We start from the raw sequence: 16,848 nt of genomic DNA, 5'->3' as shown, positions 1-16,848 counted from the left end.
GACTTTAATTCCTACTTGTAGGGGGCGCCATCTACTGGTTCTTTAACTGTTTTCAAGAGTAATAACTTTTCGTCCGTACCTGTATAAAACTACTGAGTGGAAAAATATATAGGTCCGTAATTTTTTACGTAAAAAAGGTATCTTGATAAAAATCGCTGTAAGTAACCGTTCTCAAGATATTTCAAATGGAAATAGTCAATACATGTTATTATTGAGAAAAAATAAACATGTTATTTCACAAAAATGTTAAATTTGGGAACTTTTTATTTTTTTACATTATAAGCCTAATTTTTTCTAGACAAAATTATGATAAAACAGTTTCTGTTGAACTTTTATTTTTTTAATACAAAAACATTTCAAATTTGTTATTTAAATGTGATATTTTTATCAATGATGACATGTAGTGACTATTTCTATTCCAAATATTTTGGGAACCATTACTCGTATCGATTTTTACCAAGAGGCCTTTTTTACTTAAAAAGTCACGGAAATGTATATTTTTTCACTCAGTTGTTTTAACCAGGTACGGACGAAAAGTGATTACTCTTCAAAAAAGTTAAAGAACATATAGGTGGTACCCCAAGAAGTAGGAGTCATATTGACGTCGATATCAAATTTCTCATGCCAACAAACTTCCAGACACCAATTTTCATCCAAATATCGGAGTTAATTCAAAAATTGTTTGAAAAAAATCGAAATAAAAATGAGATTTCTACACCTTGTATCTCCGAAACGAAACATTTTAGGACATACATTTGTTGGAACTATTTTTGAACTTTAACATTTATACGAATTTTTTTACTTATTTTTATCTGTAGAATATGCTGCCAAAGTTTCCCGAATAGAAATATAATAATTTTTAAGAAATATTTATTCCCTATCTCTACGGGTTTAGTAGCAAGACAAAGTTTTGTATCAATGTCACAAATCAATATCACAAACATGTATCACCTCCAAAGGGATTAGACCACTTCCAAATATGTAGAGATACAGAAAAACTCTTGTTATAAAAAATTTTTAAAAATATATCGCACCTTCAATGATAAAGAGACCTATAAAGTCAAAATAATTTGTATTGTGCCACTTTATGATTGAAGGTGCAATAAGTTCTTCAATTTAATGCAAATAAAACTTGTGAAAAAAAGTATGAAATTATTAAAATATTTGTCTGATGAAAATTTTTATTTTTCAATATACCTGGTCGAGCATAGAGGAATGCCATGCAACTGTCCAAATATTAGCTTCCCTATTGATTTAACAGGGAAGTCGTAAATAAGTTTTTTAAAGGTGTGCCTATGCTGAATTCACATGCCAAATTTGATCAGTTTTGGACAAGCCGATTTTAAGTAATTTAAGAAAAACTGCATCTATTTTTAAATTAAAACTGAACAGGTAACAATGCAAAACCAGTCAAATGTCAACATACCTTAAGTTGTCATCAAATGATTTTATCATTATTAAATGTAATTTCTTGTGCTGTCTACAGTACTACTTACACTTAGTGTCCCGTTATACTACCTACACTTGTGTAGGTAGTGTACGTTATACTACCTACACTTAGTGTCCCTTAAGTGTATTTTTATAATTTAAACCCAGTTCGAATGAAGCAAAACTCTTAACGTTGAGAAAATACAATTTGACATTGACAAAATTATAGGATGACAACTTAAAGTACGTTGGCAGTTGCCTGGTCTTGCATTGTTAACTGTTAAGTTTCAATTTAAAAGCAGTTTTTCTTAAATTACTTAAAATCGACTTGTCCAAAATTGATCAAATTTAGCATGTGTATTTAGCAAACGCAGACCTTTTAAAAACCTATATAAAACTTCGCCGTAAAATTAACAGGGGAGCCAATATCTGGTCAGTTCAAAATTTGCATGCGATTTCCTATATGTTTCCGACGACGATGCATCACCCGGTATATTATTTTCATCCAGTCTGAACACAATACAAATAAATTCTATAATAAACAAATTTACTGTATTTTTTTATAGATTAGAGAATTTTCAATAATTTTGGTCCATCCGTGTATTCAATACTGGCACCATTTTATGGATGATGCACTTGAACAATCTCCAGCGTAGGTCGTATTAAAATAGGTAGGTTTATTTATTTATACATCTTTTGTAAGTGTCAACAAATAGCTAAACGGCCTTGAGCACCTGATATATATTTTTTGCTTTTTGAATAAGCTTATTTTTAAGCGTTTATTTGTTTTTAATTTTTATTTTTAATCTTTTATTTTATTTTTATATTTACTTACCCTTTTAATTGTTATACTTTTCCTTTTCGTTCTCTTTTTGGATTTTTTTGGAATTTTCTTGAGCTGAGATTGTAAAGTTTGTGAAAACATTTCCGAACACTATGCGGTCACGTTAAAACTAAAAACGAAATATTAAAATAACGTGCGACATGATGTGTTACTTGATATATTAAATATCGACGCCTACCAAATTACCAGGCTTTATGAAAATATATGTTTTTCCAGTATTTTTTACCTACAGAATGAAGATACGAAGAAGCTCTATATTATACAGGGTTGTTCTCCACATACGACACGGAGTATTGTAGCTAAACGATTACATTTTTACAAATTGTAAGTTTTGGGTTCGTTGAAGGGCTTATTTCTCCAAGGGTATCGAAGTTTTAATACTAAATATTTACTGAAGATTATTTATTGAACATATATTGTGTTGCAATAATAAAAATTGTACTACCTTATACAGACTGTTCACAAATGTATATATTAAATAATTACTAGCTTTAAACGGCAATAACTTGTTTAATTTAAATGGAACACCCTGTATATTTTATGAGAATCAGATGCACAGTTTGATTGTCTATCAAATTATATTATACGATCTTTTACCTATCTCTTCAAGTTTTCGTAGAAAATGCTTTCTTATAATTTAGACCTCATTTATCAATATACCCATGGAATATTGACATTTTAGATTATTTTTAAAGATGGAACATATTTTTAAAGAGTACAGATACTAATATTGTCGAAATATAGTTTGTTTATTTCATAAAAAAAAACTGTTTAAATATTTGTTAAAGAGGACCAATTAATTAATATGATTCCCGTATTCAAACTACATTAGTTGAATTTTTGCGTTGATTAATAATAATTGCTCAAAATACTAAAAAACTGAATTTTGTATGTGTGTTCGACAGTGTGGTAAAAAGTAACACCTTAAAATTTTTATTTCATTTTTTGACGAATGCTTATTTATAACAACAGAGACGTTCATTTTCATAACTTATTATTATATTGATTTCTCATTCAAATCCACATTTATTTAGAATAATTTATTAACTAACACAATTAAGTATGTAATTAATTAATATTTGGACGGAAATAATGGTGATATATTTAATTAATGGTATATTCTTTTATAAATATTTACATAGTCTTCTTTTTGTATACAAATGGGCTGGTAATATCGTTTTTAGTACAACTTAACAAGTATAGCTAGAGACGTGAGAAATATAAAATTACACGCGGACGGTGCTATCCCCAAGTCTCTTCCTATATTTGTACAAGTATACCTGTACATTTTGTACATTTGTTGCGTTAAAAATAATCTAAAATGTCAATATTCCATGGGTATAGTGATAAATGAAGTATAAATTATATGAAAATGCATTTTCTACGAAAATTTGAAGAGATGGGTAAAAATGGTATAATACAATTTGATGACATTGATGAATGACAATTAAATTGTGCATCTGATTCACGTAAAATGCACAGGGTGTTCCATTTAAATTAAATAAGTTATTGCCGTTTAAAGCTAGTAATTATTTAATATACATTTTTCAACGTACATACATACCGCCATTACTCGCTGACGAGTATTTGACACGCATCAGAAGATGGTCACGCAAGACGTTTTCTTTCATGAGCTTTTCTGTGACTGAAAAGCCCGATACGTGATGTTATCCGTCTACCGCACTCCAGACATTCAAAAATCTCATTGCTTTGTTGCCTCTTTACTTTTTGGTTGTCGCTGTTAACTGACTTTACAATTCTTCTCCGTTCCGTTCTATTGTGAGCTGCCTCTTCCCACTCATTCTGCTTGTTAATTCCCTTTAAGTTTTCGTGGAAAATATCCTTGAACCTTTTGAGTTGTCCACCCGGCCTCCTCTTACCGTCTACAAGCTCACCGTAAAGAAGAGATTTTGGTATGCGGTTTTTTTGCATTCTGCATACGTGACCAGCCCATCTTAAGCGGGACTTTGTAATCATGACTTCAATACTCTCGCAGTTAGCTTTTTAAGGACCGATACGTTTGAGACACGATGGAACCATTTTATTCTTGGAACCATTTTATTCTTGGAACCATTTTATTCTTAAACATTTTTCAACACTCTATATAAGGTAGTACATTTTTTTATTATTGCAACACAATATTTCAATAAACAATCTTCAGTAAATATTTGGCATTAAAACCGTTCATATCCTTGGAGAAATATAGCCTTTTACTGCAATTTCACAAAATTGAAAATATTTCAAAAACGGCAAGGTATCGTATGATAAACCTTAATTAAGTTTACCTTTATTTTAATCGTAGAATCCAAAAATAATCCAAGAATAATGTACAGGAGTTCCATTTAAAAAATACAACTATTATATTTTTTACTTATTTGGGACGCTTTGTATCTGTAAAATTATTTTTAAATTATAGCTCTCATAGTCCTTTAACGAACCCAAAACTTACAATTTGTAAAAATCTAATCGTTTAGCTACAATACTCAGTGTCGTATGTGGTGAACAACCCTGTATAAGGTGTTTTCTCGTATATTCATTAAAATTCCCTATTTGTAATTTTTGCACACCGGGTCAGAACAACAAAATATATGGAGGCGAAATTTTTCGGGATGGTGAAAATATAGTATTTTTTTGAATGGAGAGTTCTGATGAAATGTACAGGGTGGGTCAAATTCGACGCTTTTAAATGGAAACACCCTTTTCTATATGAGATAGACGAAAACTAATATCGGTGTCTGGAGCTCAATTTTCATCAAAAACATGATGGTGAAAACCGCACATCAATATCTGTTACCGTTTCGGAGTTACGGGGTGTTTTTCAAAAATGTGCATTTTTAACAAATCGCTGTAACTTTTTTGCTATGGAAAATTTTGTATTTCTATGAAAACATTTCCTAATCACCTTTTTACGTAGAATTTAATGGTTTAGGTATAATTTTATCAACAGAAAAATTAATTTTTTGTTTGGGACACCCTCTATATTTTTAATTAACTGGAAAGAATCTAAAATTACCTTTCCAAAAATATAGCACACTTGATATTTTGTTATAATCCCCTTCGAAATACAGAATATTTAAACGTTCGCCACTTTTAACTAGTAGGCTTTGGACCCCTTATTGATGATATGCCCTTAATGGAACTCGAAAACATATTTTTCCAGCAAGACGACGCACCGCCTCAGAACACTGAAGTTATCAGCAAATTTTTGCAGCCAATTTCAAGAACAATTGAATAGCTAACCAAGATCCCAGCCGTTGGCCGTCGAGTCCGCCTGACTTAGTGCCCATGGATCTAATCCTATGGATATATTTGCGGAAGAATAAAGGTTCCTTATTCTTCCGTATACTCTAGACAAAATTAGAAATACTTAGCAGTTATGAGAGGGTATCTTTCACCCCTACTGAGTTAATGAATTCCCGAGAAATGTTCAAAAACGGCACCGTCTGTCCAGAACAGAAAACGGTCGATATGTCGAACACCTGTAGCAAAATCTCATGTCTTGGTTTGCTATTTATTTTTATTGTTATTGGATATAGTTTAAATGTATTGATTGGTTAAATATATTTTAAATTGTTATAAAATTCTGCATCTCTCATAGCAAATATTATTTTCGTTTTAATTGATTCGCACAGCTAGAATTTTTTGCATTACAGCTGGTGCCGTTCAAAGCCTACTTAATTAAAGCGGGCGAATTTTTATATACTCTATATCTCGAAGAGGAATCGAGCAAAATATCAAGTGTGTTATATTTTTGGAAAGATAATTTTAAATTCTTTTCAATAAATTAAAAATATACAGGGTGTCTCGTATAAGAAATCAAATTTTCTGTTGATAATTCTTAAATTATTAATTTTAAAAAATTATACTTAAACCATTAAATTCTCCGTAAAAGGTGCTTTGGAAATGTTTTCATAAAAGTACAAAATTTTCCAGAGCAAAAAAGTTACAGCGATTTGTTAAAAATGCATATTTTTGAAAAACACCCCGTAACTCCGAAACGGTAACAGATATCGATATGCGGTTTTCACCACCATGTTTTGACAAAAATTGAGCTCCAGACACCGATATTAGTTTTGTCTATTTCCTATAGAAAAGGATGTTTCCGAGCGTTTTTTAAAAGCGTCGAATTTGACCCACCCTGTACAACATAAACTTTAAGTAACTAAAACACAATGAGGAAATAGCTATTTATGTAACTAGTACCTAAAATGATGTTTTTTAGGACGAATCATTACTGTTTGCGGACGAGGCGTTAGCCGAGTCCGAAATAGTAGATGAGTCCTAAAAAACATAATTTAGGTACGTGTTACATACACTATTTTTTGTCATACGCTTTTTACAGTTTTTTAGAACGCATATTTGCAAATTTTCCATATTTGAAATTATAATGTTTGAAAAAGTTGGCTTATAAATTCATATCTTAGTAACGAGTTTGTTTATTTCATCGCATTTTGACATGTCATTCGAAATTTGTCACAAAATCACACAAATTCATCAACAATTTTAAAATGTTCCAAAATCCCGAACATATTGCTAATAAGGCCAAAGAAATCGTGTTGGATTTACTTCCTGTGAAGTCTCGTGCCATTTACCAGAAAGAATATGATGTTTTTAATGAATGGAAAGACAAAAATGGCGTATTCGTTGTAAATGAAGATGTATTGCTAAATTATTTCCACGAAAAAGTAAGTACCTAGGTACCTATTTAAAAAGAGGCTTTTAAATTAAAATATTCTTAAATTACAGTCACAAACATTCAAACCATCGTCAATTTGGTCGAAATATTCCATGCTGAGAGCAGTGTTAAGTGTTAAAGAAGATATTTATATTGACAAATTTCCAAAACTTATTGCTTTTTGAAGAGGAATTCGGTTGGTTACGAGCCTAAAAAGTCTAAGGTTTGTCCATAAAAGAGATCGGTGATTTTTGGCCACGGCTAGTGATGAAACTTATTTACTTACTAAGGTAAGTTTGCGATAATGATTTTAAAATATATAGATGGTTTCTTATTCCATTGTATTTGATTTTAGGTAGCTCTTGTCATTGGCCTTTGTGGAGCATGTAGAGAAGAATTGTACTCTCTACGAGTGCAAGACATCATAGAAAAAGACAACAGCTGCCTTTTAGTTACCCTTGCGGATACAAAAACTAATATCAAAGAGTGTTTCCGGTGGTGAACAGAAGGAACGTTGTCAATCCAGTTGAGTTGTATAGAAAATATGCTTGTCTTAGGCCAAAAAATGTACCACATGATTATGTCTTGTTTGTGACTGTAATTTAAGAATATTTTAATTTAAAAGCCTCTTTTAAATAGGTACCTAGGTACTTACTTTAAACAGAATCGACACAAAAAGGTTTCAGCATAAATCGTAAATCACCTGTATCCTCGCGAGTAGCGAGGACGGTACGCTACACTCGATGTTAGTTGCGTGCCGAGTAATAAATCAAAAATACTCGAGACATACCGAGGATATGAATACTCGGGTGACCGAGTATTTTTCACTCGAGTGATCCCTTCACTAATGACGACCTTTACGGCCTAGGCCGAAAAAGAAACATTTTACGGACTGAAATGAGTCCGTAAAATAGCTGTTTTTGGGAGCGTATGACAAAAAAACATTTTAAATGCTACAATACTAGAAAAATAGACTTTAAGTACTAAAAATGGTAAAAGATTTTTTTTTGTGGAGGCTGTGCTCGACCTCTTTCAGAACTCACGACACTGTGGGTAGATGGTATACTAGCAAATCACTAGCATTAAAAACATCATATTTGGCATATTCTTATGAATTATAGGGAAGGTATCAATGATAACAGTTTATGCAAACTTTAACTCAAAAGTTTATTGATAAAGCACAACAAAAAATATATTAAAATAATTACAATTAATTTAAAACGATTAAAATATAGAAAAGAAGGGGTTGGATCCCATCTATATCTTAATGCAATTTAATAATACTATGCGCTATTTTAAATAAGTATACGTCTAAAACCTAAACCAGGAAACAAAGCTATTTTTTTAATTTAATAATGTAGCAATAGTGTCCAAGTCCCCTTTTTTGTTAATTTATAGATTTAACATAATTATAATATAAATAACTAATATCAGGTTAAAATTATTCAGGTTGTTCTAGTTTTGGAAATATAATATAAAACTAAAACATCCTGTATTTCTTTTAACAAATATTATCCCCAAGCAAACAGATAAATTACTTTGAAATAGGATATTCTGTATAATTTTGTATCATCCAGCAGTTCAGTGATATTTACCATATAATTCTAACTATAAAATGTCGTCGATCTTCGTTTACAAACAAATCAATCTGACCTCGTTTCTGGATCATATGGTATAATTATACAGGATTTCTTAACATCATTTATTTATTATTAAAAGACCCAAATCAGAACACATTGTATAAAGAGATACGTCTTATTATTAACTTAATTATGTGAAGGATAAGGGGGAAAAAAGATGATGTCACAAAACTGTGACTTTTACAGAGAAAACTGATTTAATGTTGCCAAATATCATGTTAAAGAAAGATACAAAAAGTTATTACTGTATGCGTTATTATCTGGACATCGTTTGTTATATTCAGTTACAATTATTATTTATCAACAGATTAAATTGATTACTTAAAAATTACTATAAAATAGACATATTTGTTTTTTTCCCTTACCCTTCAATGTAAAGTAGTTTTAAAGAAAAATGAGGTTGGAGGTAGAGATGAGCAACAAATCGTAAAGTGCAATTCAATCGCGGCGATTTTAAAATCGCAATCGCAACCTGCGTTTGGTTCTCATAGGAAACTGCGACTGCGATTTTATTTAAATGTAGGCAACCAATATTACTATAGTTGCGATTTTGCTGCGATTTGCGAGTTTCAATTTAAGCAACCAATATTACTATAGTTGCGATTTGCGATCATATCAGTGAGTTTGATTTTTTAGAAGTTGCGATTTGCGATTTTGTTGCGAATGTAATTTTGTCCATTGAAGCATTTTATAGTAAACTGCGATTAAATTTTTTCTCTGATTTTATTTATTTAAAAAGAAGGTATTATTTTCTAGGGCTAAGATCATAATATACCGCGTGTTTCTCGAAAGTGGTTCGCCTGGATAACTTTAATATTTTTTTCCTTGGTATGTAAGCATATGACAGAAATTAAGATTGATTGGCGTCTTCAAAATGACACCTTGAGTAGAATGCCTAGTACAATATTTAAATATTAAAATCGGAATATCGCCGGTTACAGTCGCAGCGATTTAAAAATCGCAATCGCAGTTTCAATTGCGATTGGAAAATCGCAGTTTTGCCCATCTCTAGTTGGAGGTAATTAAACTATATTGCTGATATCTAGATTTTTATATAGAAATGTATGTTTTATACAAGGTGTTCTATTTGACATAGAAATATGCAAATACGATTAAAAGAGGTTAGAAATAAATACGCACTAACACCAAGAATAGAATACTAGATAAAATAAGAAGACGGTTAAGTAGCATGCAAAGAAAATGAAAATAGCACGACAAAAGCATATATTTTGAAATAATTAGTTGTTTTCTGACATGACGTTGATAAGATTTTCAACTGCCAATGTCTCCCGCAGGTAATGCTCATCCCTGAGTAGTTCACCGCACTGTTGTAATAAATGAAGTAGTTTTCCTTTAGCCATCCTCAGTTGATCATTGGCTATTGAGATTTTCCTGAAAGTGTCTTCGTTAATCTGTAAAAAAAATAATTTTTACATTTTTAACGTGAAAGAAAAATACCAAAATTGAAATTGAAAATATGTACTTTTTTAGTCTAAGGGACTTTATACAGGGTGCCAATAAAATTGTGGATCTAACTTTGGTGGGTGATTCTACAGATAAAAATAAAACAAAAAGTTTCTATGAATATATGCCCTAAAATTCTTTCCGAAGAATACAGCCCTCGAAAGGTTAAATAAAAATAATATATTTTGTTTATTTTTAAAAACATTGGTAAACCGTTTTTCCTGAAATTTGGTACTCTTAGAGGCATTTTAATGACAAAGCGAATGGCGATTGTGACAAAATTCCGTAACAGCCCTGAAAGAGTACTTTCCATTAGGGTAGAGAGTGATAATAGTAAGGGTAGAGAGTAATAATAATAAGGGTAGAGAGTAGTAATAATGCTAAAATCGATGCATCAAAACCTTTAAACGCAGATATCTTGAAAATCGTTCAATGTTTCGAACTAAACGAAGAGCACCTCTTTTGCATAAAAAAGTCCTAGCTTTAATTTTCATTTATTGAGATTACTGTATCTATACGGATAAAAGAAGTATCACCAGTAGTACTGTCTACCCTAATGGAAAGTACCCTTTATATATGGCGTAGTCTCATAGTGTATTCCATCATTTCATGAAGATCCTAGTCACTTAATGAAAAAAAACTAACCTAATAACATAACTAAACGCCTAACCGACGCTTCATGAAATGACTTAGGATGTTCATGAAAAGACGGAATACACTATGAGACTACGATATATACAGGGTGCTACAAATTCAAGGTACGAGCATTGCTATTTCGGTAACCGTAATAGATACGAACATGGTTAAATTGGGGCAAAGTTGCGCTTTGGAATATTCACTAAGATGCCATCAAAAAAGTTTTAAAAATCTGAAGCATTGCTGAGTTTTTTTGGAAAAAACGGATTTTTTTGAAAATGAATTTTATTTTTTCCTGTCGTTACTTTTAAGAAAATCAAAAAACTAATTGCACATTCTCATAGCCACTTTATTAGGACTATCTGATAGTATTTTTAGATTTTCAAATTAGCTAATAATTTGTGAGATACAGAGGCCAACTTAATTTTTTTAAATACGAACCTGCATTTTTTATTTCCGGTTTTGAAAGAACTCGGTCTCCTGAGTACAATGATATGCCACACTTATATTGCCTAACATTGAATATGGAAAATCGAGCCAATTGGAAGATTCATAAATTATGTCCAGAGGTCAGCAATTTATTATTTTTAACTTTTTTTATTGTGAATTTGAAATCTCAGTGTGCGATCTAATAATATGCGTAATATTCATCGTAGTTATTATAAATAAATCAATCTACAAACGAGTTTCTAATGTTCTACATGTTCGAAAGGGTTACCACCCTCCCTATATTTATTTTTCGTTCAATTTTATTTATAGCTCTTTGAGCTTTCTTCTTATACTTCCGAAAGCAATTTGTACTCTTTATTGTAAATATTGAGATGTATTGATTTCACTTTTACAAATGACGTGAAGTAATGTATTCATTTGTATAATATTTTTTATTATTTTATTGCATTTGATTTTCAATATTCAATGTTTTACCTCACGCCATTGTTAAGTTTGAAAGCTTATCAATATTGTAACGATGAATATGAATAGATTATTTAAGAAAAACAGAGTCGGACTTGAAATTAGTTTAAATAAATTGTGTTCAAATGTCCGAAACAAAAAAAAATATTAAGTGTGGCATATCATTGTACTCAGGAGACCTTTCAAAATCGGAAAGTGAGTTCTTTCAAAATCGGAAATAAAAAATGCAGGTCCGTATTTAAAAAAATTAAGTTGGCTTCTGTATCTCACAAATTATCAGCTAATTTGAAAATCTAAAAATACTATCAGAGCCGATATAAAGTGGCTATGAGAACGTGCCATTATTTTTTTTGATTTTCTTAAAAGTAACGACAGGAAAAAATAAAATTAATTTTCAAAAAAATCCGTTTTTTTTTTCCAAAAAACTCAGGAACCCTTGAAATTTTTAAAATTTTTTTGATGGCATCTTGGTGGAAATCCCAAGAAGGCAACTTTGCCCCAATTTAACCATCTTCGTATCTATTACGGTTACCGAGATACCAATGCTCGTACCTCGAATTTGTAGCACCCTGTATATATATTATAATAAATCCAAAAAAAAAATAAGACTTTAACACCCTGTAGCTATAAAACAAAGCGGAACAGGTCCTGTGTTGATCAGGAATCATCCACGAGAGATGGCACATGTTTTTTGAAACATCCTGTATAAGAAGTTCATTATTTCATTGCAATACAGATTAGTGAGATTAGGATATAATATAAAAACTGTTTCTCCGTTTTCGATTATGTTTAGTGGAGATGGTAAAAAGCATAATATTATATTAAATAAACAATTAACAAAATTTTCTAAATATATGAATATACAAACCTCTGGCTCTGTAAGAGAAGAAAATGTTATCTTCATCCTTTGTTTGCCCATATCTTGATAAAATATCGTAAATTCGTCGATCTTAGGTTTGACCTTGAAGTAAACGCCCGCAACTAGATTACCTTTCTGATCTCTAGATAAAAGACTCCTGCAATTATAGCGTTAATTAGTTATTATCGTCAAGTGCTCATTAATCACGTCAGTTTACCTGAAAGTATAAGTAAGATTTCTTCTTTCGGTAACATCAACAGCTGTCAAATAAGGTCTCTCCACATATATGATACCAGTGAAGGTCTCTTGAACGCCGTTTTTCATTGTTCTCTCGTCCCATTGGACGAACGTATCTTTCAAACCACACAATGAGTAGTTGTACTCTTTCCTGATGTTGTTTTCTTCAGACTGAATGAACCATCCTAGAATAAACAATTTATAAATTATTGTTTCCCTTCAAGATATAATAAACTATCTTACCGGTGTGAGGATAACCTTTGTCGGCCATGACGGTTACAACTCTAGCTACGTGATATCCAGGATCGCAAAGTAGCACACCATTCCTGCCATTAATTTCGAACTTGAGACATAAAAGACAATGCTCCTTTTCCAAAATGGATAAGCCGTTATCGAAAGAATCCTTCAAGGCGGTGTATTCATCCACCGAATCTATCGTTTCCTCGCACGATACTATGTAGAGATGTTTCCTAAGATCGGGATAATTCTGTTCGAGTTTGATAAGCCTGTGACGCAATTCCAGAGCCAGGCCCACACAGGTATGATGTTCTGCTGTTATTCTTGGTGTATATCTAACAAATAAAAATATAATTTAGTATAAATTTGCAATTGATAAACTTTGAATTACTTCATGGTAGTTTTTTTAATTACTTACTTGTGGAAGAACTCAATTGCACTCCTCATGTGGCTTTTTTTGAAGTTGTGGTACAGCTCCAAAAAGTTGCCAACTGTATCGTAATTGTGCTCTTCCAATAGGTTTCGCAGCTCCATCTCAATGTCGCCAGCCAAATCCTCAAATTCTCTCATTTGCAACCTGGAACAAATGATGAAAAACGTTGATAAAATTACTGGCTGTAGAAAACTGATTAGCTTTAAAATAGAAAGAGTAATTGTTATCTGATAGCAAGTCTAAAAGTCATGTAATAGGGTGGCGCACCTCATTAGCCTCGGTTGATTATACGAAAACGAAAAGATGTAGAAACAAAATATTTTATGGGTATATGTGGGGAGGCAATGTGGCATAATTTAAAATTATTTTGAAATATACAGGATGATTCAGAACTGAGATCCAAACCAAAGTTATATTTTTTCTTATGGAACATACACCCTATATTTTATTTAATTTTTGGATTCTTAGACCCAAAAAGGCATTTATTATAAGGGTTAAATATGTTTAAAATCTTTAGTTTTTGAGATATTTAAAGATATTTAAATATACATGCTATAATAAAATAGATTATCAACACCCTGTACATTACTTTTCAGAATTAATTCTTGTGCTGAGTTTTAAGGTAGAAAAATAAACTTTACTGAAAAATATTATTACTTCCTTAAATTTATACAGGGGTACCAAAGATTGCTGATCTATTTTAAGGATTTATTTTACATAAAAATTTCGTTATTTCAAATGCAACACCCTGTATTTTTTAAATAAATCGAAGCAGATCTAAATGCTCTTTCAAACTATATTAGGGTTTCTTATACATATAAAAATATAATAAAAAACTTATACATAATAAAAAACGATTTTTCAATAAAATGACAATCAAGATGGCTGGTGTTGCCATGGCAATTTTCTAGTGACAGTAACTATTTTTAAAATCGACATTAGTTTATGGACATTATTATTTAGATTTATACCAGTTTTTACTTAAATTTATCCATAATTGTTTAATAAGTAAGTATTCATTATTTTATTTTATCAAGAAAAATAAAGCAGTATCTGCTAGCGGAATGAATGAAAATGTTACTAGTGATTTTATTTTGTGAGGGAAATTGCTTCTTGGCCAAAAGGGCTTATGCTCAAAGATATCCAAATAGGAATCTTCCTGATAAGCATTCCTTTGAGAAACTACTTGTCCTATTTGGCAGAGTGTGGTTTATAAAAAAGCTTATAGGGCAGAAACCTGTCGTTGGAAGTGAAGAAAATTAATTTTCCGTAATTGGCTCTTTATATATTTATATAAAAAATCCATATATCTACAAGTCATCGTAAAATAACTCAAAAAACTACATGTTCGTTTTTCTTGATAGAATACATCTATAATAAATTTTATTTATTAAACTATTGTAGATAAACTAAATAAAAGTAAACTGCTATAAAATTTAAATAAAGTGGATAAATTAATTTCGATTTTGAAAATAGCTACTAGCTGTCACTAGAAACTTGCCACGACGACACTAGCCATCTTGGTTGCTATATCTGAGGTATCTGAGCTAGATAGGTATAGAAAACCCTAATATTGTTTGGAAGAGCATATGAATCTGCTTAGATTTATTTAAAAAATAGAGGGTATTGTATTTTAAATAACGAAGTTTTTATGTAAAATAAATATTTAAAATTGACCAGCAATTGTTGATACCCCTGTATACATTAAACGAAGCAATCAAATTTTTCAGTAAAGGTTATTTCGTTGGCTTAAAAGTCAGCACAAGAATTAATTCTGAAAAACAATGTACAGGGTGTTGACAATCTTTTGTTATTATAGCATGCATATTTAAATATCTTTAAATATCTCAAAAACCAAAGCGTGTAAACATATATAACCCTTATAATAAATGCCTTAATTTGTGTCCAAGGATCCAATTATGAAATAAAATAACGGGTGTTCCATAAGAAAAAATATATCTTTGGTGTGGATCTTAGTTCTGACATACCCTTTTTTTCAAAATAATTTTAAATTATGAACGGTTGTCTTCTCACATATACCCATAAAATATTTTGTTTATACATCTTTCCGTTTTCAACCGAGGCGAATGAGGTGCGCCACCATCAGTATAAACATTGAAGAAATTTTCTGTTCAAAAATATATGTTTATATTCCTACTTGTAAGGTTCGACGGGTTTAGCTGCCCATCTTGGCAAAGGTAATGGATGCGCCGGCGGCCAGTACCCATACACCTGATCGTAAGCGATGGAACCGTCATCTATGGAGTGCGTAGTTGCTTGGGGTGATGCTTTATATTCAGCCCCTTCATCAGGGGAACCCCTAGACCCTAACAATGAAAAAAATATTTAGGTGGTTGTATGCCATGAATAAGGAATTGGTCTGCATAAAAAACTATAGAGATAGGTAAAATTAAGGTTGAGCAGTTGCTATAGCTTTCGCTGGTCTAAAAACTTGAAATGGTACTATGAAGGTATACTTACCATCACAGTTGTAGAATGTAGAATTATTCTACATTCTTCTACCATCACAGATACGCGAATTGGTTTAGATACCTGGTCAAAGTAATATTTTTTACTGAAAATGTCGAAAAGTGCCCTAATTTATTAAAATATTCAATAATGTTGTTTAAAGAAGTTGTTTGGTTTCACATTTTCTGCCTTCCAAAAAAAATATGGGCTCTACCCATCTCTAGCGTACATTATCAAAAATATTAGGCATTGAACTAAAATAAACAGTTGTAGTCAAAATGTCGTTAACTTGTCAGATTAGGTTATATTAATAGTATATTACATACCGAGGAGAGAAGTGTTTCATTACTGTGGAGAGAATAAACTAAATCTCGAGACAATAATGAAAACTTTCCTCCGAGGTTTGTATACTATTTTATTTACAACCACATCATTAATTAAAAAATAGGGACAGTATTTTATTTAAAAAATAAATAAATATGCGAAAATTTGTCGTTTTCTGTTTTGGCATTTCCATATCTATAGTTACCGGGTCTCTGTTACCGGTACCAGTGGTTGTTATGGTGCAAACCTTCAACAGCAAAACAAACAACTAAGTGACAGTTTTGAATTTCTCGTTCGCTTTTTCGAATTTATGTAACATAGAAAGCCAGAATGTTGTCGGAAAGTTCTGATAATGAAGACTACTTTAATATTGGTACTCCACCAGAACTGACAGAAGGTGCAAAAAGAGCAGAAGCCAGTTTACTTCCAGAGAAAAGTAGGGGGCGATATGAAATAGATTGAATTGACAATGCTAGAATTAAGGAATGACTGACATATCAAAATATCACAAACTCGTCGCTTTTTTAAAACGCCAGAATGTAGGTTGTGATTTTTACCTTCAACAAATAAATGTATTAAAATCTTTAATTATTATAGTTAATCTTCTTGTTTATTTTTGTTGATGTTAGATAAGTATTTAATAAAGACATTACAGGAATATTTTGCTTAATTAAATGAGGCGAAAAATAA

At 31.1% G+C, this 16,848-nt stretch overlaps 1 protein-coding gene across 1 annotated transcript in view; it reads right to left on the bottom strand.

The window, feature by feature from the left end:
- Positions 1-9,626: 9,626 nt before the first annotated feature.
- Positions 9,627-16,848, bottom strand: part of LOC115874366 — a 33,720-nt gene continuing 26,498 nt past the window's right edge. Inside the window, exons 4-9 of the mRNA XM_030889508.1 lie at positions 15,524-15,692; positions 13,351-13,509; positions 12,939-13,267; positions 12,676-12,880; positions 12,468-12,615; positions 9,627-9,999 (exon numbers count right to left, since the gene is read on the bottom strand). Coding sequence (XP_030745368.1) covers positions 9,826-9,999; positions 12,468-12,615; positions 12,676-12,880; positions 12,939-13,267; positions 13,351-13,502 — 1,008 coding nt within the window. The 5' untranslated portion in view covers positions 13,503-13,509; positions 15,524-15,692 and the 3' untranslated portion in view covers positions 9,627-9,825. The remainder of the gene's footprint in view (positions 10,000-12,467; positions 12,616-12,675; positions 12,881-12,938; positions 13,268-13,350; positions 13,510-15,523; positions 15,693-16,848) is intronic.

The sequence above is a fragment of the Sitophilus oryzae genome, unplaced genomic scaffold (assembly GCF_002938485.1).
Source record: "Sitophilus oryzae breed Bouriz unplaced genomic scaffold, Soryzae_2.0 scaffold_1274_pilon_pilon, whole genome shotgun sequence".
NCBI classification, from domain to species: Eukaryota; Metazoa; Arthropoda; class Insecta; order Coleoptera; family Curculionidae; genus Sitophilus; species Sitophilus oryzae.
The sequence above is the reverse complement of the archived record's forward strand: the minus strand, read 5'-3'. Positions and strand labels throughout refer to the sequence as shown.